The 23,387-nt window shown below is 37.1% G+C and overlaps 1 protein-coding gene across 3 annotated transcripts in view; it reads left to right on the forward strand.

Moving 5' to 3' along the window:
* Positions 1–21,415, forward strand: part of LOC122572986 (carbonic anhydrase-related protein 10) — a 228,753-nt gene extending 207,338 nt beyond the window's left edge. Inside the window, exons 7-10 of one of the 3 annotated variants that reach the window (XM_043738788.1) lie at positions 16,453–16,607; positions 17,692–17,817; positions 18,598–18,646; positions 18,732–18,931. In XM_043738788.1, the coding sequence (XP_043594723.1) occupies positions 16,453–16,607; positions 17,692–17,817; positions 18,598–18,646; positions 18,732–18,799 (398 nt within the window). In that variant the 3' untranslated portion in view covers positions 18,800–18,931. Of the gene's footprint in view, positions 1–16,452; positions 16,608–17,691; positions 17,818–18,597; positions 18,647–18,731 lie in introns of all 3 variants that reach the window. The other 2 variants (XM_043738789.1, XM_043738787.1) reach the window with 2 other exon arrangements.
* Positions 21,416–23,387: the final 1,972 nt, after the last annotated feature.

Consider the following 23,387-nt stretch of genomic DNA (forward strand, 5'->3'; position numbering starts at 1 on the left):
TATAAATCCTATCTAATCCAGAAAAGTACGTTTGATCGGTTTACAAAGCAGAAATTTCTAGAACGTAGAACGTAAATTCATGAGGTTTGCAGACCATGATCTATTGTAATTTCACGTATAATGCGAGCGCCTTTCGTCTCTGCCACTAGCGTACACTATCAATACGCATTTACGCACTAATACTGCCTCAGACTATCTGATGGTGTTATAGGCTTTCAACTCGCTAGCAAGCTCCGCTACCGTTTGCTTTTGCGATGGGATATTAATAGTTTCGTTCGTGCCGCGCCGTATAATGATCACGATTTATCCCCTGTTACTTCACCATCCTATTAGGAATTTCCGACCTCTCACATTTGCCAAATTTCTAAAGCTTGCAATCTCATTAACAGTAAGAACTTTAATGTTTAAACCTTATCCTTACGTTTATTTCAAGTTTCTAGATTCTATATTTTACGTTTGAATTCTTAACAATTTATGAGGCATTTACTTGAGAAATCGGCGGATAACATTTCCTTGTTGCTGAAGATGTTTGAGCTAAGGTATAGTGAAAATCTTACATATAAAATTTGTCTTACTTTTCAACTCTACTAAACGTTAATTTTATGAATAGAACTTTACATTCTCACTAAAAAAAAAAAAAAAAAAACTGAATTGCCCTATTTCTGAATATTTCTATAGAATTCTTAACAATGGATTTGAGCACACTATCCATGTGATAAAATGACTATTGCAGCAATTATGAGTGAAAAACACGAACAATGACATTATTAGAAACTATATAAGTACCCTTTCAACTCTACAGAAAATTCTTTCAAGAAAATATTTCACATCTCAGCCTATCCTAAACCGACTCATTGCCATACATTTCCTCGTGAAACACTTTCCGACACTTCCAAGCTTCTTCCGCTGAATGAGCTTCCTTTACAAAAATCCGGCTCTATCTCTTCTTGCTCGCTCACCACGTCATTCGGATAACTTGGATGTATAGGATGGATGTACGTATTGGATGTATGTCTATAACCTGAATAAACATCGCTAATTCTGTCTCGTACGACCATTCGAAAGTCAAAAAACGCTCATTCGTGTCATCCACTATCTTGATGAAATACACATAACAGGCGATTCATCGTTGCGTGTCCGTGTCTTTCATTCGCGACTGCAATTAGTGGACCGTCAAAAGGTGTCGCGTAAGGCACGTGGAAGAGCCACGGATGAAACCCAGGACCCCGGGTTCTGGTTTGAAAGCGGAAACGAAACGGAGAGTAGCTTGGTAGACCAACGGGGTGAGGTAAAGAGAACGCGCGACGATGAATGCGCGGTTCACGCACCAAATACCACCGTGGACCGCTTCAGCGAGCCGCGGTGGAAAGTTGGCCGCGCACTCTGTCGCTGGGATAACCCCGGATAATAAATAAAATGGTGCCAGGAAAGGGAGTGTGCCGACGCTCCAGGCTACGTAGGGGTGGCGCGGGACTCGCTGACTCGAGAGGGTGAAAAGTCGAGGGACGGAAAAAAGGAGAGAGAGAAGGGGGGATGGAAAATGACTCTCTTAAGGTAACGAGTCACTTCACCGCGGCAGATATCCAGGTTTCTCGAAAGGGCGACTTTATCTGGTCGTGAGAGTCGATATTGTGGGGTTGTTCGTGGCTTGAATGAGAGGAAGAATTGAAGGGTAACGGGCTACGATTAGACGTTTAAAGTGTGGGCTACGTTTTCGGGATTATTGCCAGTGATAAGATGAATGGCGTTTTTTGAGAGTTTTATAAGAGGATGGAGATATATGATTATGGTTTTGGAATGGGGTTAGGTGATATAAAGTAGAGGTTAGATTTTGGGGTTGTTTATTTGGTAAGTTTTGGCAGATCCTTTTTCTTTCGGACGGTTTCTTTTTTTCTTGTGAGTATCTCTTAACACTTTCATTCACGAATTATTTAATGTCAATGATTATTATCTGTATTTGGGAAGAAATCGAAAATAACTTCGCAAGGTCAGATAACGCTGTTAGAAGGATTTTATCTGTGAAAAGTAATTGACGCTATATCATAAAGGATCGATGCAAGAGGTTTCTCCCTTCGACCATCGATCAACAAAAATCATCGTCTTATCCAGAATTACATTCTCAATCGGCAATCGATAAAAGCACCAAATAAAGCAGCCAATAAAAGAGTCTATAATCAACAATAATAACAAGAAACCTCATATAAGGACCAAACTTATAACGTCGTAAAAGAGTGTAGTCTGTAAAAGAAAGCACGTCACAGGAATTTCTCAAAAAAATATACGAACGAAAGTAAACGAAAGAAGGTTTAAGCCCAAAGAATGAATTCGATGGAGCGACGAGATGCGTCGATGTTCCCAAAGGGTGACCCCTCCACGGTAAGGGTACTCGACGTTAAACGATTCGTCGATGGAAGCTCGGTTGCGCAGCTTTTTACGCGGTGGACACGATCTACACGACAACCGGTCGATTTACAACGAGGGACAACGATGCTCAGCGTCCAGCTAGCTTGTGTGTGCATAAATTCCTCTATACACCGTGGCGTCATATTCTAGTGTGCGCCGCGTGTACGTGTGCCGCTGTGTGTGTATTTTAATCAATACCCTGTTGACACCGCGACCACGGCACATAAATCATGAGACAATGGAGAAATGCCGTGGGGGGTGGACCAACAGGGGTGGATCTAAGTATTCCATTGTCGTGTACCGTCGGCTCCTGTACCGTCGATGTGTGCATGTACGCCATCCGCGATAACAATGGGGACCCACGAACGCGCGCACGCCATCGTTCCTCGAAAAGTTTCCAGGTATTTATTGCGAAATTTCGCGAGAAAGCAAGATTGTATCGCACCACTTGACTTCCGGTCGAACAACCGGTCGTCGACAGCCTGCCTTACGGCTCAGGCATGATTCTGCAGAACGTACCGCTATTTTGGAGATTCTAACGAGACGAAGGGGTGAGTTTTGGGATGGTTGGTTACAATGTTATAGATATTGGAGTAATGGGCTTGAGAAATTTGCAGATGGGAGGGTATAGGTAAATTTTGTGTAATAAGTTATACATATTTTGTTGGACTTTTGCTAACAATTTCCGAAGATGATTGAATTTTTTGTTTATATGCCTTTAGATTCTAAAGAGAAATGAATGTGGTAGAATGGATAATAATAATAAATTAAATCTATTTTATTGGAATTTTTCGTCATACTTTAGTGTATCAATTCAATTTAGGCAGATAGTTAATTTTTTTTTAAATTATTTATTTATTTTTCTTGATACAAAGATTTATTTTTCTTGAAGATTGCAAGATAGTATCTACAATAAACGTTTGATTTGTTTTCTTAAGCGATACGAAGTATACTGCTTGCGAACGAAACGACTATAGCAAAATTTAATCAATGCTCGTAAATGGAAGAGGAACAGAACCCAGGGCCACGATCTAATCCCATTACCTGCCATTTTATTCTATCGTTTCGACGCAATGGAAATGACAAATGAAAACTTTACAGCTTACCTAAATGAAATTAACGATACCATTTGACGATACCTAAACAAAATTAAGAAAATATTTTGCTGATGATGGATTACCAGGAATACTCGTAATTGTAATTTTTCATCATTGTCGAGAGATTGTGTCATGCGCACATGATGCACACGCTCGCGCTTTACGAATCAAATGTAAGCGTTCCTCGTGTATCGCGCACCGCATCGTAAATATCGTTAATATTTATGAATCAGTTTAATTCAAACGTTGTGTACGTATGCGAAATTCTATGCGCGGGAAACGTATAACCCGGTTCGATTGGTTCGTCAGAATCAGTTGTTAACTCTTGTAATCATCGCGATCATGTGCGTTTATCGATGTCGAGCATGTAGAATATGGTGGAAATTAGGCTCTTATATGGGTCATTACATAATACACGTTGCAAAATAAAATTATGTTTAACGTTCGAGAAGTTTCGAATTTTTGAGAAATTTCTTATTTTGAACAATTTTGAGTATATTCGACTATTATGTTCGAACTTTTGGAAAATTTGGTAAAAATTGATTAATAAATGTAGAAGAGTCTTTATAATTGAGATTCGTATGTAAACGTGTGCGACGAAAGTAAAAGCATTGTAGAAGAAAAATTTAATTATAAAAGTTGAAAAAGAAATTTAATTAAACGCCAGCTTAAATTTTAATTACATCAAGCATTTGTATAATATATGATTCTAGTTTAGCCCTCATGTGAAAATCTATCGAATCACATTATAGATCTAGTGTATAGATATAGATGTAGTAATAACGGTTAACGCTACATGTTGTTTTGTTATCACTTGTTAATTTATATGCACATTTAATTATTGATTATCAAAACTAATTGAATTTGGTTTACACGAACACAGCCATCGGGCAAATGGAAGTCAATATGCATAATGCAATGGTTCAAAAGTGTAGAGACAAATTAAGAATTACGAAAGGAGCACGCGTAATTGATAAACTCTGTGTTACTCGTTGTTAGATGTTTTACGATATTAAAATGAGTGGAGGAAGACTGAAAAAAAGCGATTTATTATGCAATATGAAGAAGAGATCTTTACAACTAAATCCTTTACACCGTAGAACTTTTCAAAACTCAAATATAAGATCACAATGTTCAAACTACTCGAGAAAAGAAATTTCTTAAGAACTGCAAACTCCTCCAAACTCAGACATAAAACCAACTCACTTTCAATCCGCCTCAGAGATATTAACGAACTAACAATTTTGTCAAAAGCATCCGTATGTCTATAACGTTTCCAGAAACAAAACTAAGAATGATAAAATTGCTATTTTGACAGATTTGCAAGTTCCTAGTGCGAAAGAAAATACTGCATGTATTCGTGAAACGGAAGCTTCGAATAACAGAATGGAGTTGATGGCGAATCGGAACATCTTATACGTTGCAAGGAGGCCGGCTACATGTTCCGTTGTCTTTCATCGTAAACGGGCCCGGTAATATATGGAAACAATAAAACACAGAGAGACGAAATAAGACAAGAACGGGCAACTTTGCTGAATATGAATATAGCTACGTGTCTATGCAGGGCATTTTCCAAAGTGAGATGAAAAATGCGACGCATTACTCGCCGACGCAGCGAGCAAATATAAAATTCTTTATAGCTTCCTGCTTCGTTCGCGTGCCAACGATGAATCCACTGCGTCGTAATGTAAGCATTTATATTAACTTCCGTCTACTCGTGATATACGGAATGACACGCGGAACGAAAAATACTTGCCGTTACGATTTTTCCAATTTCGATGTTACCAATGAAATTGAAGAGAACGACGTTCGTATAGTACGATAGAAACGCGAGTCACGACGAGGAAATATAAGTAGAACAAGCGATTCGATGCTTACACCTTAATTGGAGATTTTGCAGAATAAATTGAGAATATTTTCTGATTAATCGTATCAGTAATAGATTTCACATTTTACCAATTGTTTTCATTGTGGTTTATGAATTTTGTTCGGTTAAATCCTTGGCTTATTGATATTTATCAGCTACTGTTTTAAAAATACCGTCTGATGGATTCAGAAGATTAATATTTTTTCATAAAATACAGATTTGCCTTTACTATTGTAAAAGATTATCTTCCAAGTTATGGAAACAGATATTAGAAGAGAATGAGGTCACTGTATAATATAACGTTGTTTAACGTGACTATAAAAACAAATAGATAATACTTTTAAGGGTTGATGTCATTCTGAATATCGGATTTCTTAAAATCGCCTTAACACATATCCGTATAATCGTCTTAAAATTCTTACTAGGCATTTTTTCTATTTGTTACGATAAAGATATAAATTTGCATAAACATCCGTAGTCTGCTTATTACTTTAACCTCTGAATGGCTTATTTAAAATTACAATTTAACGTTTATAACAATTAAGCGGTATTCTGCGCTTTTCTGAATATCATCCGTTTGAAAATTTGCCAATTACTCGTAAGACAAATCCATCTAAATTACCGTGTCGATAAATTACAACCGCCCATGTTCATTATATCTACGTGTATATAATACGTATGAATCTCTTGTAATGGCTGGCAGATACGACGAGGAACAATACAGAAAACACGATCGTACAATAGACCGTACAATATTCGAAGCAACCAGAAGGATTTGAACCAGAAAAATCCGTACGCTGTCTTTCCAAGCCACTTTACGCTGAAAAGGTCCATGCTCTATTATCTTCGAACGCGGCTCGAGGGATGCCATGTGCAGCATGCATGCATCGCGTATTTCCACTTTGTTTCGCCTAACTAATGGCGAGCTTTCGTCGCGACCTTTTCATCCCACGATATCTTACCCGCGCCCTCTGAGAATCGTCACATGTTCCTTCATACGAGAACAACCAACGAATAAATAAAACGTTACGTCGATTCAGCTGCTATTAAGATTGTTTATTTCTGTATCAATTTCAATTTTTTGTAGAATTAAATATCCGAGATAATTTTTAAATAATTGTTAATTGTGTTCTGTATGTAGTTGAATTATGTATTGTTAGTAATTTAGTTGAAATTCCCATTTAATACTTTCCAGTATAATGTCATTTATTAACTTAGCTATTTAATTTGACTAATTTTATTTATTGACGAATTGTATCATTTATTAATTACTAATTTAATAATTCTCATTATTAATAAATGGTAATATAATGTTAGAAAATATTTCGGAAGTGGTTATACAAGAATGTGAGATATTTGTATCAAAAAAGTGTCTCGCTTCGTTCTTGCTTATTTCGTCGACGAAACTTTCCTCAGTAGATGAAAATATTTTCCACGGCTAGGAAAGACAAAAAGGGGGATTTACCAGGGTGACGGATCGCTCTTGTGAACAATTCTTTTTTTTTCGACAGTTCGTTCGGGGTGTAAGAACCGGCAAGATGGTAGCGACTTCAAGGACCGAATTTTCGGCAGGTTTTTGATGGATTAAGGGAGGTTTGACACTCGTTTCACTGTGTCGATCAAGAAGTTACTCCGAAGATCGAGGAAATTAATGAACACGTCAGAAAATTAGTAGAGATGGAACTCGTTATACGAAACAAATCTTCTAGTTCACACAGTTACGAAGATACTTCTTTAATAGCTGATACTTGTCTGAGACAAAGAATGGCGAAAATAATTCCGCTGAACATAAATTTTGAATTAATATAAAAGATGAGAGGCAAGAATTATTTTAAAAAGGCAAACATAAACATATTTTGTGCAAAATTGAGAAATCTTTAGAAAATAAAGTTGAATAATTTGGCTTCTCAGTGGCTCAATTATTCTACAAGTCCAATAAATATTATCCTTTCTTAAGAAATATCGCGATTTCTATCAGACAACAGTGAAGATCGTCTTAGGTAATTAATCTTACAAACAAATCTAAAATTAAGGTACAGGACCTTAATATCAGGAGTATTTGCTATGCATATGAATATGTATGTGTTATAAACGAGTCATCCATCAAATATATTCGATCGGTATCTAGCCGGGAGCAGTTTGACGCGTAGCATCCTTCTATGTTGGATGACGGCATTTCTGAAAGCATAGAGCGGTCATTGTTGATAGCCAGGACAACGAAAGGGGCGCGGTTGGTCCGTTTGCACGGCTTTGTTCTAGTACAGAGGGCCGCGTACAAGAAACTGATCCGCGCGTGCAAGCTGTCGGCTGGAAATTAGCACGATTGCAATACGTGCTAGCAGCTAAGGGCTTTACCTTTGTGCTCGAATTGAGGAATTTCGTGACGCTTTGTAACTCGGATTTTTCACTAATTTTCTTGCTTTTATCGTGATACGAATATATAGCTGTTGATATGTAAATAAACCGCAACAGTTAGTGTTATCGTTCGCAATTAATATAATTGGTCACGTGCCTGTATTACCATTAAATCAAATAATTTAAAAGACGTACGCGAATTGTGCGTGCGTTTAGGCGCGAGGAAGCCACATGGTATCGAAATACACCCTGTATTATAAATTAAAAGTCTCCGAAAGTATTGGCAGACATCGAGATGCTCCAAGAAATGGTAGAAACGTAAATTGCAAATTCTTCTGTACAAACTTTCGGACAACTTGAAAAATTCGTAACATAAAATATATAATATAAAGAAATACAAATACAAAAACTCGTAATTGATTTAATCCGATCATAGTAACTCCGGACAATTCACCTGATTTACCATTTTCCATTTTTAATTTTGCCATTTTTATCACTTGTACTAATAATCCGAGAAGAGTATTGTATCCATGCAATAACACCTTACTCTACAAACTCTACAAACTTTACACTTACTCTACAAACTTTATCGACGATACCAAATACTTATCAATGCACACACCGGAACGCAAACACGATCATCTAATTAAATCATTCAACCGCAACGCGGCAAACACACAAAAACCAATGTCCATCAAGCGGGACAAAAGAATGATTGGAACCTCGGTTAAGCAAACAACAGTGGGCTCCGGTTTCCGCGTGGCAGACATCCAGGAAGCCGTGGGAAGGAGCGCAGACCGGCGCATAAATTTGAAAACGATTTTGAATACACGATTTGACGGCGTGGTCCCGCGAGAGCTCGCGTGCGCGCACGAACAAGCGATGCCGGGTAATGAACACGGTGAACGTACCATGAATCATTGGGAACGCTTGTGCGCAACGCGGATGAAAGAACGGAAATTTCATTCTTTCCACGGATTCTGGCCTTGACACGGTAAAATTCCTTGACAGCCGGCGCGAATGCTCCCGGGAAACCGACGTGCATATTTTAAAAGACAGACGGAAACGGCAATGTGATGCCACCCTTTCGGTGTAATCCGTTGTTCCAGCCTCGTTCCTGACTTTTCTCTTTTGGCATGCCACGCGATAAAGCCATTTTTCCCCTGCGAAAGCGATCCGACGTGTTCTGCTTTTAGGTCAAACAGCTCGAAGCGAAATAATAGCACCCCTCGGTTAATTAGGGTGAGAGCTAAACGATTGGACGTTTAGTGGCCCCTTTTTTTTTTCGTGCGATTACAAGTTTTAATAGGAGCAGTAACGATCGTGACGTTTTATGAAATTAGTTATTGGTCAAAATAGTGGTGTTTCGAAGAGTAAGTCGAGAAATAAGAAATTTTGTGTGACCTATTCCTTGCTAACTTTAAGTTGTAGCAATGATTTGAATGATACAAAGATATAGTAATTAATAGATTGGGAATTTTGATGCAAATTCATATTTTTATGAAAATAATATAAAAATAGCATCTAAGCAGAAATCTGTTTCAACGATTGAATATTTTAACAGCTAAGTTCTCTTTTGTTATTAAATACCGATAGAACTGGGTGTCACATTACACACGGAGCAGTTTACATATTTTTGGAAATCTTATTTGGATTCCTTTTTAATCTTTGTTCTTTGGTTTTCTCATCAAAGATTCGGAAGGATTTGTACATCAGACTCATTGTTTCTGATTTCAAGTTATAAACAATCGAGCAAGTCTATAGGTCGGGCTTTTATGCAATTAGGTTGGTAAATGGTTGCCAGAGTTTGATTTAATCATACCGGCAAATGCAGAATTAATTTGGAAAACTGAGTGTGTAATGAAATGAGTGACCTCGAAAGATATCACGTTTGTATAAATGAAATTAAACGCACGCGTAACATCCCATTAATGAAACGACCGATGGAAAATAATTAATCTTGTATCAATTAAATGGAGCTCATTGTTTCATCCCACTTCTTCGCTATTTCTCTTGTTCCCATCACAACAAAACAAATACTCATTTTCGTCCAAAATTCATAGTAATTATAGATATAAGCTTATACCGTATCTCATGGTTTCTATTAATTATATTAATTATCTTCGCAATAATACTTCGTTTTAATCATTTATTCCTGCTACCTGACACAACATTTTAGGATATCGTTCAAGCTTTTACGCGGTAAAATTCTACATACTTTTCTACATACTTAAATTATGTAGGTTTGTGAATTTTCACACCTTCAAGTATCACGTGAATGCATAAAAATCCACAGTCTAACGATAGCTGTTATAACTCTTCCCCGATTTATTCGCCATTAGAAGCTACATGAAACTACAAACATTGCCAATTATCCTAATCGAGCGCATTAGCTCGTTTAAGAGGCTTATCGAGACAAATATACACTCGTTCTGTTATCTATTATCGGACAGACCCAGTGACTATCGGCGATGCTTCTATTGCGTCAAATGTTCTTCGAGAAACACACGTGTGGCTGTCGTTGCGTGGAAGTTGAGGGCAAAGGGCTCTTAGGAAAATTGACCGACCTTAATGGCTCGACCACACATCCGGGGATAATGATGATGACAGTGGCGATAATCGCGATATAAGAACAGCGATGGAGCACGCCATCATAACCTGTGTCCTCTGCTGTGTCAAACTAAAGATTAAAACTTAATCACTATATGCGGCGAGGATGAACCTGTATGACATTATCGAACGTTTGTTGTTTATGTCAAATATTTGCGGGTATTTGTAAGCGATCGCTTTACTTCTAATAACGTTGAGCTTTAAAATATATTGAAATTCTTCGAGTTGGTATCGTTAGAGTCAGTGAAAGATACATTAATACGAGTTGGTTTACTTGATTTTTAATTTGTTTAATATTGTGTTAATTTTAGACGAAGAACTATTAATATTCTTTACCTTATGAAACGAGAGATACTTAAAATTTATTAATTTGATTAATTCAAATTTAATTCGTTGATCTGTTAAAAACGAACGTTGGGTTAATACAACGTCTTATTTGAAATGTTTCTTCAACTTACATTATTGAGTTTTGTCTTTAACATTAAGATCATGAAAAGATTATTTCGTATTTTTGAATCACTATCTTTTATACCATATGAAGTCTACGATTGTACGAAGTTTGAATAAATCATTGTATGTGTTCAGTTTATACTGTATATTTAGTTTAGTAATTAGTTTATGATATAGTTATATTCAGGAAGAAGATTGAACCCTTTCAAGCTGAGATATAACCAAGGATAGAATAATACAATAAATGGACATGGATAAAAAGTATGTTCAGCCGGTATTTTAAATGACGTTGGCTTTATCTTGAAAGTTCATTTTATATTATTAGTATTCAGCGTGACGCCTCGACCTCACGTTACGCGGTTATAAATCCGCCTCATACCGCTCCTCTAATTTGGAACACGTTCTGCCTTCCCGCTTGCTCTTGTTAGATTTAGAACGAAGCAAATATTCCTTTGTTCTCGCCACTTTCAAGCATATTTTCAATTGAATCTTTTTTCGTTCCGTGACGTTATTTATTACGAAAAATTGTACAAGAGGTTAAAATTCCAAAATCGGTCATTTTCAAACGGTGCCAGCTCACTCGAAATCGATGAAATATTTTCCTCATGCAAATATTAACCATTCTTCCTCGTGATATAGTTTCATCGTAAAAAGGGTGGGAGGGAGGGAGGGAGAGAAATAGTAAAAATCAAAAAACTTCATCCATATCGAATGAAATTCCTGTTTTATAAAATCTGAACGTGTCTAAAACCAACGAAATAGATATCTTTTTATTTCGAGGTCAGTAATACATGCGTGTAATGAAAGATATTCCACAATTTTATCCTAAATGTTTCATGAGGAATCATTCTCTTTGTACTGAAATCATATTTTTCTCCTTTTAAGTGAGAATTTCTGTTGATTCTTCGTTTTATATAGATTTCTTTATTTTATATTTAACAAAAGTGTACACATGTTCTATAGTACACTTCCTTCAATAACGAATTTTTATACTTTACCATTTTATATGTCAAGTTATTAAATTAACTGAATCAGTGCCCTAGCAGAATAAAATTGAAAATATCAATTTCACGAAAATTGTAAACCGCGACACATTGACGTCACGGGACGTTGAAAAGCGTTGAAATAATTTTTCTATTTTCATCCCTTTTTTCCCCATTTTTATAATCTGTGCGTCGTTCGTGGACGCGTGCACGCGGACCTTCTGCGCCACGTAGCAGAAATTCGAGAAATCATTGCCTCCGCGTTGAAGCGCTCTCCGAAATCGGATAGAACGAAGCGACGTGTGACACGTTTCTCAATTTCTTCGCGCTTTTTTCTCGCGACCTCTGTGCAAGAGTTAATGCATTTCATTAATCACCGGACGACCCTCTGGTCTTCTCTTCTTTCCATCTGAATTTCAGAACTGGTTCCATCCCTGCTGTGATACCTGGCCTCACCCTCATTTCCATCCTCTCCACATCTTTATTATTATTTGTCACCTGTCTCAATGCTTCTCTACTTTCCCTTCTTCTCCTTTCTTACTTCCTTTTTTCCTTTTACTATATCTAGATCAAGTTCTCTTTTCAATTTCACGCGAAAATTCTTTTTAAGGCATTGGATGTCTTTTCGCGATTGTTAAAACAAGAGCAAAATTAAGATACAAATAAATTGGAATTTGAAACACCCTTTGTTTTTCCGATGGAACAAACTCTTCCGTACATCTTTCCGAGAAATAAGAATATTACAAGCGTTGTTTCTAAATATAATTAATTACTATTTTAATATGAAACAGTAATATCATAGATAAAATATTTATTTCCTTAATGAGGTTATTCTTTCTTTGATTGAAGCAAATTCTAATATACTCTAAACTTTAAAACGCCAAACATACCTTGAAAAGTATGCTTTGAAATATGTATCGAATTATATGTCTGCATACGTATACATTAAAATAAACAGACTGAGCGACGAATAAAAAGTTGTATCAGAAAACGTTTCTCTATAGAGTTACGTTATTTTGCATAATTTATCCTCCATATTATATACTCTACAAATAAACACGATTTATCCCAATAACTAAAACATCTTCCTAGCCTGCTACTCAAAGCCAACCACCCATTTGCAACATTGAAAATCGGCCACCAATCATCCTCAATTAATCCACATCTCGACTCATCAAGCCATTAACACTCCCACAATACAACGTTCTCGCTGCAGCCCCATTCTCCCCATTCCAACACAACAGCCCATTAATCACACAAAGAGAATCCTTCCAGCAGCACCCTCCTTCCCTTCGATCCTCGGACACGCTTGATATTTCTCCGTCTCGGGGCGTCCTCCTTATTATTTATCACAGCGCTTTCGCGTGTGACGCCTCGAAGAAAGAGAATCGGGGCTACGCGATAAATAAAAATAAAGCGCGGGGACACGCGTCTTCACTGCGCGTCCGACGTCGAGAAAACGAATGGAAAGAAGCGTCTAAGGTAAGGTAAGAGATGGGAGAGAGGGTTTGTGGATAGAAACGAGGGTCGTGAAGAAAGAGAAAAAGAGAGTCCGCCACTTTCTGCCCTCTAAGCGGGCTGAATACTGTCCTAAAAATGTTTCCTCGCCGCGGAAGACGAGAACAAGCCGGATGGCTGAGGGTCGCCACATTTATCCGTTGTGTCAGCTCACCATTTGCCCCGACACACGCTCGCTCCTCCTTAGTGTCACGTGCCTCGATACGAGGGGAATATCTGGCTCGCAGTCGCGACGTCGCGACACTGCGACAAGAAGCTTTTCAACTCGCCACGACTCTCCTATTCGAGCGTTGGCCATTCGACGATGATTTTTATTAAGGCTCGATTAATGACGCCGGAAGAAGCTTCTCGAGCGATGGGAAAAGGACAGAGAGTTTCTTTTTACGAAACGGTGTCCGACTTTCAGATTAATCATCCCTGGGATTAATTTACAGAACGGAACGGGAAAAAGGGCGGAGACCACTGAATCGAGCCATGGGATTCAGTTGGTGGATCGTATGATAGTTTATGAGGATGATTAGTAAAGTTTCCAGTGGAACTCGGTTTTGCCAGAGTTTAGGGTTTTTGATCAGATTTTATGTTGCGCTGAGGTTTTTCGTTTGCAGTATGTTTGAAAGACGAGGTTTTTAATGAAAGAGATTTTGTAGTGTTTTCTTGTCGTAAGAAACGGAATGATTTGTTTCTCGTTTTGTTTCTCGGTTATTAAGCACGTAACTTCTTGTTTCTTAATGAACAAAAGTATGTTTCGTAAAAATATGAATCTACATAAACATCCGTAGCCTGTTTATGATTAAAATGATTTAATCTTCATAAGTAATTTTGATTATTACAATCCTTAAAAAAAGAAAAATATGGCAAGCTTCATTATGCAAAATATTTTACCATTAATTATACTAATGATTGCTAAAAATTACCAGTTTAAAAATCAGGGGTTTAATCATTTCTATAGAAACAAGTATCTTCCTTTGTTCAAATGTAATTCAAACAATCGATAAATCCATATCAAGGAACCTTATCTCATAATAATTTTACAAGTAGTACATCAGCTTCCTAACTAAATAATTAATATCCACTTCCTATATCATATCATATAACTGCATATTTCAATATTTCTTAGAAATTAAAAACAAAGAAATAGCGCAAGAATACAACGAACATTCTTCTTTAAAGCTATTTTAATTGTGAAATTTTCGATTCGATAAACCATTCTATCGTATAATTCGACGATTATTCGACGATTAGTCGTGTTTCATTGGTTTTCCAGTTCGCTTGCGATTCGCTCACGGCCGAGCGAGCCTCGTTCAAGAATCGAAATCGCCGCTGTGAAGTGAATTTCTTCGGGTCCTGGTCACACCCTATCGATTATTCGTATCGTTGCGAGACGACGACGACGACGACGACGACGATGACGACAACGTGATACACGATACACACACGGGTCACCCCTTTTACGAGTGAACGCGCCACGTCGAATCGTTAAGTCGACGGAATAACCACGATTTCTCTTTACGATCGTTCGACGACCGGCATCAATTTGTTATTGCTTCTCTTGCGCGCAGATTTATATGCGCTGCAGAATTACGAGCTCGTTCTTACTTACCAACTATGCGCAAATCATCCATAAGCAGTCTTGTCAGTTATGAACAGATAGGGTGCTTTGATGGAGGAAGGAAATCGTGATTTTTCTACAGTGCTCGATCTTAATTTGTATAGTCGAGTGAAGTAGCTATTTTATACCTATTAACTCATCTATTAATACGGGAAAATATACATCGAGGTTTGAAATATTTAATGAAATCATTAAGAATGAATGTAACGTGTTGTACTAAGAAAGTAATTTCGATCATAAAAATACGAGCGTGAGGAAAAGAATGTCTATGATATAACAAATGTAAAGCGCCAAATAACAAACACTGAAAGAAGAATTTCAATACGTAAAAGAAATAAACAAGCTAAAAATAGAATTTGAATAATTAAAAAAGCAGCGCACGAAAAAAAGGAAGTCGATAACACATTAAAGACAGTACCTATAAAAATACTAAGACAAAATGAAAAGAATAACAAAAAGGATTACACGAATAGTCGTAGAACGAATTCTAGTAATATGTAGAAAAAAAGCAGTGCAAAAACAGGCGTAAAAGGATATTCCAGTAATAAAAAGGACAATATAAGGTTACCAGTAGAAACAATAGTCGATTTTACGACCTCGTTGTATCGTGGAGGCTACTATAGTCTCCTGCCTCTATTTACCACGAATAAATAAATAAATAAATAAATAATATATACAGTATACAAAGTTCCTTTCTTTTGGCGCCAGCGAGTCAGTCTCCTGCTCTTTTTTCCAGGCTGTCTGTTTCGCGAGTTGAAGTTCAAAGAGTGGCCTCGGACGAATATCGAGTAATTTTGTCGCGTTCGAAATAACGTCGCTGAATATGCAACGCAGCGGTTCTACCGATAGAATAAGAGAACCCGCCGAATTTTGATCGTTTAGCATGCAAATACTCTGGAATTTAGACGACAGGCTCCGCTCTTTACCGATGCGCTTTCGTTATGCCGCACAAAGAGAGTTTGAAAAGTTTAGCCTTTATTCTGTTTGCTCAAGGTAGGCGATTTTTCTGCTCATACAGGATCGGCAACATTGATTTCGTTCAATCAGTTTAATAATCACGCCAACGATTTACACAACGCGTTACATTGTTTAAGATAGAAAATTTTACGTCTTACGTTTTAGAATCCTTGTTGAAACTTTACTCCTCTAATTTGTATACGCCATACGCGCAGAATATGTCAAATAAATGGCAAGTTTCTCTTGATAATCCAAATTATTATCAGGTTATGGAGGTTGTTCGGAATATTCATAGCTAAATTTTAGAAAAATGTATCGTTTTAACGATTAACGTATGCACTGTTTTTTCCACTATTTTTTCCCAATTATCGGGTAACTTTTCAAGCTTTTTACCGAAATCTTTTCATCGTCTTCAACAATGAATTCCTTCGCGTAGATTTTACTTAAATTTCTTCAAATTCTTCTTTTTTTTTTTAGGCTAGTTTTCGTAAAAAAATCAGGAAACATCAGAGGCGTGTATTTTTGCAACAATTTCGAAATCAATAATGCGATGGTGGTTTAAATGTCCCGTTGTCCTCATATAGTTTTGATGTTTCTGTGCAGGCGATTTTGCGCCCGTACGTCATCTGTCTTTGAAGAGCCTCCTTCCAAACACGAACGATTACATGACTTACGAGGGCAGCACGACTCACCCAGGCTGTTGGGAAACAGCAGTATGGCTGATCCTCAACAAACCTATTTACGTAACAGCGCGAGAGGTAAGTGTTGATCCTCTTTACCTTCTCCCTATCTACCTCAATTTGTATTCCTCCCTCGAGCTTTTTTTATTACCCTTTTCGTGTGTAGAATGGTCAATTAGTCAATCTTCTATCTTTCGTTCTGTATAAACGCTGTATAATGTAAACGTAACACGATACTAATTTTGAATACATGTACACGCATCCGTATCCGCGACAGTAGTTTTTGAAAAATTTCTTAATAGGACTAAAAGGATCGAAGAAAGTTGCAATTCAATTCAGAAACATTTATCCCATTATTAGAAAGATTCAAACATTTGTTTAGTTACAAATTATGGGAAAAACTGTATTTATTAAACAACCAATTTGTAAGCAAAAGTATGTCGTTTTCTGATATATCAATAATATTACAAATATTACCATCGTGTTGAGTCAAACGAGCGTACCGCCAACTTTCTTTAGTTTATCTATATAAAATATTAAATAAGAAAAACGTCTCTGCGTTGAAACTGCACATGTAACAGTTTATATTTCGAACGTATTTGAAATCTATGCCCAGTTGTTAAACGCTAAAAGTCATTTTTCACAAAATTACATTTTGACCAAATACGCGTACTTGGATTAACACGGAAGATCGCCTATGAGTTAACTCAAGATCTTGCGAAATTGTCCTCGTAACACGGCGAGGAAGAATTTATACGATCGTTACTCCAACACCGGCACACCAAATGAAGTACATATATACATATACAGCAATTTCGTTTAATTATTCACCGTCCAAGAGGCGAAGTAGGCTAAATTTTACGATGAAATTCGCGTAAATCGTTGGCCCGCGGATATTAATCTCCTTGCACCGTTGCAAAATTAATCGCGGGACAATAAATAATTTAATAAGGTGTCAGGCGCACCAACACCAATACCTTAAAGTACATTACTTTCGAGATTCAACTCCCGTTTTCCCGGGGCTATTCTTGCGCTTCCACCACCCTTATTTCAATCCTTCTCCCTTCCACGACCACGCCATTACTTAACAAGCTCTGCTTTATGGTTAAATATTGAACGAGGGAACGGCATCGTTACATCGTAATCCTAATCCCATTTCCAGCTTTACGCACTAAGGCAACTAATGCAAGGTCCGTCGACCACCCCGAAAGCACCCCTGGGAAACAATTCGAGGCCGCTGCAGGATCTTCATTACAGGACTATACGGACAAACATCGATTTTCACAAGGTGAATTGCTTTATTCTATTTTCCATCGTCTCTCCTTCCATCCATTTACTTGGCCGCTTCTGTTAATTTTTCATCGACTAATCGCATTAACCGATGGCGAAGCTTGACTACAAGCGTGTAGAATAAGTCCGATTTCATCGTTATGAATGTTAATACGAAGTTCAAATATAAAGCGTGTAAATCGAGAGAAAGCGATATCGTGATTTGTTTTGTATTAATGGCGCTTGAGTTTGTTTTTAACAAAATAATTTAAGGATAGAGTCTGTATTAATTGGATCGCGAAAAATTCGTAAAACCGGTGAAAATAATTTTCGACCACCTAAAAGAAATTTATTGATCAAAATTAACTTTTAACAGCTTAATCCTACTACGCTCTGGGCCATTTCCGATTTAATAGATTCTTTTGTTGTTAAGAAACTTCTCAGGTTTGAGGAAAATATGAAAATTGTTAACAGGCATGATTTCTTATCTCAATCTTACGCTAAATTTCTTCCTAAAATACTACGTGTCATTTCACTCTTTGAAACAAGAACGAGATGGAAATATAGAAATTCAGAGTCTAAGAAACGTTCAATCCTAGAGTTCAAAAACACAGTTCAAAAGCAGGATTATTATTTATATTATTTGGTCACTATTAGAATTATCGAGATACAATTATAACAGAGAAAAATATTACTCTTATATTTTATCTTACTCTATTTAATGCTTTAGAGGCGCTAATAATATATTCCGACGAGAAACGATTAACGAAAACCAAGTTTTGTATTTTTCTTTCGGCAGCGACCGGATGCGAAGTGTCCATCGATGGCTCAGGACATGCACTATAGAGGTAACCCAGGATAATATCCAGGCTCGAGCGGCCCCAAACTTCTTACCATCTAGCGAAGGGATCGTCTCGATGAGAATCTGAAAAGATGACTTTTTCTTTCCAGCGAACACGTGGCAGGACGATGGCTCCCTCTCGCACAACGGCGTCGTCTGAATCGTGGCTGTCATACAAACCAGAGACGTTTTCGGCTTTCAATGCGACAGGTTCACGCGAACATTTCGTAATAGGCATGCAAAAAGAAAAAGATCACTGTGTACAGGCTTGACAAGGTCACGGTTCAGGGAACTCGATTCGTCCAAATGACAGACAAAGCTCTGCAGATCTTTCTCGTTTTCGTTGCGAAACGAACAAATGGAATAAGATCATCGAGAAACTTCCATTTCATTGTATTTATTATAATTTGAAATTCGAACATTTTTTAATTCCATTTCTGTGTTACTGAAAGAAATTTCAAATATTCAAATCTTTTCGATTTGTACGAAGATCTTCTTTGGAAATTTATTTAACTAACCGATAAAAGATTTCTTTCCGGAAGCCTTAAAGCGATCCAATTCAATCGATAGACATGACATTCAAAAATGTCGAAAGTCAAATTTCGAAAAGAAGATTGCGGAAGAGTTATTCGGTTGTTCTAACTTGTACGTCAAAATGACACGTTGACATCTTAACTGACTAGATATTCTAACTAAAAATGTTGCTGCAGGAACTAATGAACTACATGAATTTCGATTAATTTCATTGAAAATTGATTCGTCCAATGATAGTACACGTTCGGTGGGATCTCTCCCCAAGAGAAACGAAATCGCAAACCAGTTTGATACTTGGAAGCTAAATTTACGCGCTGATAATCGCCAACAGATGCGGTAATTAAAACGAAGAAACGATCGATAAAGATTTACTGTATTTCGACGTGGCACCGATTTTCGTCGATTCCAAGCAGCTGCATCCACAATTCGAAGGTGTGGAAGAAGATTCACGAGCTATCAGGGACGGGCACGGCGGTTCCTCGAGTTATCGCGGCCGAACCGATTTTGACGGGGATGATAAGTGTGTTGGAGCGCGGCTGGAATTTGTATTTGTCGCCTGAACACCTTCCGGAAATCGTTCCTGTCATTCGTTGGCGAAAAAGGGGAGGCAAGCGCTCGAAATCGAGGCGAACGTACCAAGAGATGGGAATATTTCGTGGAACGTTCGCCTGAACCAGTGTCCAATGCCCTAATTGATCGTGTTTCTCGTGAATTTCGAAAATAGCGAGTTAATTAGGAAATATCTCTCTGTTCATGATTGTGAATCAATAATTGACGATTTAATAATTCACGACGAAGATGTATGATTTGAGATGAAATTGCAAATTCTTTACGATTCTGGGAATTCAGGATGAATTATTAAAAATAAGGGAAATTTGGAGAAGTTTGTACGTGTAGAAGAATGATAGCAGGTTTGTATGTAAACGCGATCGCTTTGTAATAATTCGTTGTGCAAGTCGACGCGGAATTTGTCAGGTGTGTAAATTGATTCGTTGCATTTTTTAAAATCGTCGGAATAGTTGTTGCGCAAGTATCGTGCAAGAGAGCCTAAGTCGTGCGTTTTCGTGAAACGAAACTGCTTTAAGTAATGTTTCTCCCGATACACTGTCCATTACCATTTTATATCTATCCAGGTGTTTCGTTGAGGCGAAAAAAAAGAAAAGAAAAACGCAAGAGTCGTGTGGATGATATTTTCGTAGAAAGTATCATAAAACGAACAAATATTTGATCAAAGTATTTAATTGAAAAAGTTAATAGAGTTAAAGCATCAAACTAATTTACACATCCAATAAAATTTCACTGGGATATTCAATAGAGAGTTCTAGGAATTGATTGAAAGAAATCTCATGGTAGTCGATACGTTGAACTACAAATAAAAACACTCGCCATAATTGTATGTCTAAAGCAAACATCATTTCGTAAATTGTCGAGAAGAACAAATTTTATTCGTAATTTGTATAATGTAAGTGATCGTAAAACTTCGCCAAAGAGTGACCATTGTCCTTTCTGCGATATTTTTTTATTTACTAAACCAGAGAACAATCGTGTGCCTGTCGCTGCTAACAGAAGAATCGTGCTCGTTCCGCTTTCGAATAAAAACCACCCTCTAGAAAAGAAACAGAAGGGTAAAAAGAGGCAGAGAACAAAAATAATAATTATAATCCGGTCATTGGCCGGGCACCAAACGACACTTGAAAACGAGGGGATGGAATTGTCGACTTACTTGACAGGTTTTTGTCAATTATTTTATAACCAATATACGTAAACGTGACGCTGAACGTACGATGAATAGAAACGTGTCAAAGTAAGAAAATTTCGAAATAGATGGGGAGGATGATAAAACGATCGAATGATTTTTCTGAGCGGAACGAGCGATTCGATGAATAAAAAAATAGGTTTGGATGTTTGGAGGATGAGAGTGGAAACTTAAAGAACGATAAAAAGAGGAGAAAAAGGAGTGATAAGAAATTAGAGTCGCGTGCTAGACCAACCGCAATCGCGAGAGAAATAAAAATTGGATTGTTCGTAGCTTAGCCGAATGGACGAATGATCCAGCGCTTTTGTATATAAATACAGATACTAAGAAACCGTAAGAAAAGGAACTACTATTAAAAATAGGTGTAAGCAGATTAAGAGGACACTTAGAGGGAGGCAGGAGGAGGATGTGTATAGAAACCTAACGTTGTATCATACGAAAGTGAACGTTTAACGATTGTGGTTAATGAATAACGATAACAATAAACGCAACGTTATATTGTAGATCACGTGTGTTCTCTGCGGATTTTTTAATTTCTTCATTCACCCTCTTCTTTTAGCTTTGTCTAAGGTTTCTTCGAATAATTACTGTCGGGCTAATGGGGAATAACAATTCGCGTTTATCCCTGAAGCATAATTGGAACTTTGAATTTAAAGTTAAACATAGAATTTCTTAATCTAACGAATCGTAACAATATCTAGTAAATTTTTAATTTATATGAACTGTAACATGTTACATGTCGGTATACATATTAATTTATCATTGGAAATTATTATGTGATATTAAAATGGTATTCCTATAATGACACTGAAATCAGAAAATCAACAAAGATATACAGGGTGGTTGGTAACTGGTGGTACAAGCGGATTTATTATTACAAAAATTGCTGAAAATGTTGCCCATTCTGCCGAACACATAGTTCTGCTCTTCTAATTAAATTTCTATGAACACTTTCTAACGTATTCGATTGTTTTAAAGTATGGAAGGCTACAACAATCTTTTCTTTCAATTGCTCGCAACTTGCGATTTCTTCAGAATAGACAATTGATTTAATATGTCTCCATAAATAAAAGTCGATTATAAATAAATTCAAAGATAAATTCAAAGTCGATTTTCTCGAAAACAAAGCCTCAAACGAAAAATTTTTATTCTATATTTTCGACTTCTTTTTTCGCGTAGAATCGCCTCCTTTCCGTTTGTACCACCAGTTACCAACCACCCTATAGATACATACTAATCATATTTATTTCCTATATCTTCAAATAATTTCATGTAAATACTTCACGAAACAAACAATTACAATCAATTACATTATACGTTGTCCACGATCAATTAAGATTAATTGCAGTCGATGGATCTATTTAGTTTGACCACGTGACCGCGATTTCTATCAGTTGGACGAAGCTTTGAATAATTATTCGAAGAAACGAACGATCTAGCGGAAGTTTCTTTATGGAGGACGAAGCCCCGTGGGACTCGCGACAATCTTGCGAGTAGACGATCGAAAAATCCCGGTACATTGACAAATTGTCTGGGTGGAAATTGGGTCGAACGACGGGCAAAGTTCGCGTTGCGAGGCTGCGTCTCATCCTTCATTAATTATCTCCTTGTCGTGGCAACTTTCGACGACGATGCTCCGCCGGGACCAGCCAGAGGTAAGTGAATTTCATTTTACGAATTTCCGACGTGAAATTTTCGCGCCCATTGCTAGTTGCTGCAGTTTTTGGACCGATCGATCATCAACGACAATGTGTGCTATTTGAGTTTATATTAGGGTCAATTATTAAGTATGACATAATTTAGAATGACTTTTATTAGCATTAGAACCACTCGTCTGTTATTTGTATTGACCCAAATATCCTATAAATCTACATGATAATTAAAGTGATTTGATGGAAATAAATAAATAAGTATTCGTATAATTGTGCTCTTATTTGAATAAAAGTCAAGATTAATTTTGTTAAAAGACGAAAGTATCTGTATATTTTTAATAATTGTAAAAAACTAATTTTTCCATTTCTACAAACTTTATGAAACTGTAAAATCTAAATGGGAGAAAAATAACAAAGAATAATATTCAGTATTTATATATATTACAAATGTGTATAATGTAAGATTTGTATAAAAATTGTGTATATTACAAATGGAATATTGTAACGTTGGTTAACGATTCCTTTATTCGAGAAATAACTACGCAAACTTAATAAATCATGACATTATCATTAGAGGAGAAACAGGAAACGCATCGACAAGGGAATGACCGCTCAAATGTGTCTGTCATGATAAGTAGCAGTATAGACGACGTGATGTCGACGCTTTCTCTCTCTCTCTCTCTCTCTCTCTCTTTCTCGCTCGAGGAGAGGACATTGGACGACAGTTATGACAAACGAAACAGCCAAATATTCAATTTACACGACAGGCTTTGGGACCATTCCGCGGAGAATAGCTCGCGTCATAC

Source organism: Bombus pyrosoma, linkage group LG11 (assembly GCF_014825855.1).
Source record: "Bombus pyrosoma isolate SC7728 linkage group LG11, ASM1482585v1, whole genome shotgun sequence".
NCBI classification, from domain to species: Eukaryota; Metazoa; Arthropoda; class Insecta; order Hymenoptera; family Apidae; genus Bombus; species Bombus pyrosoma.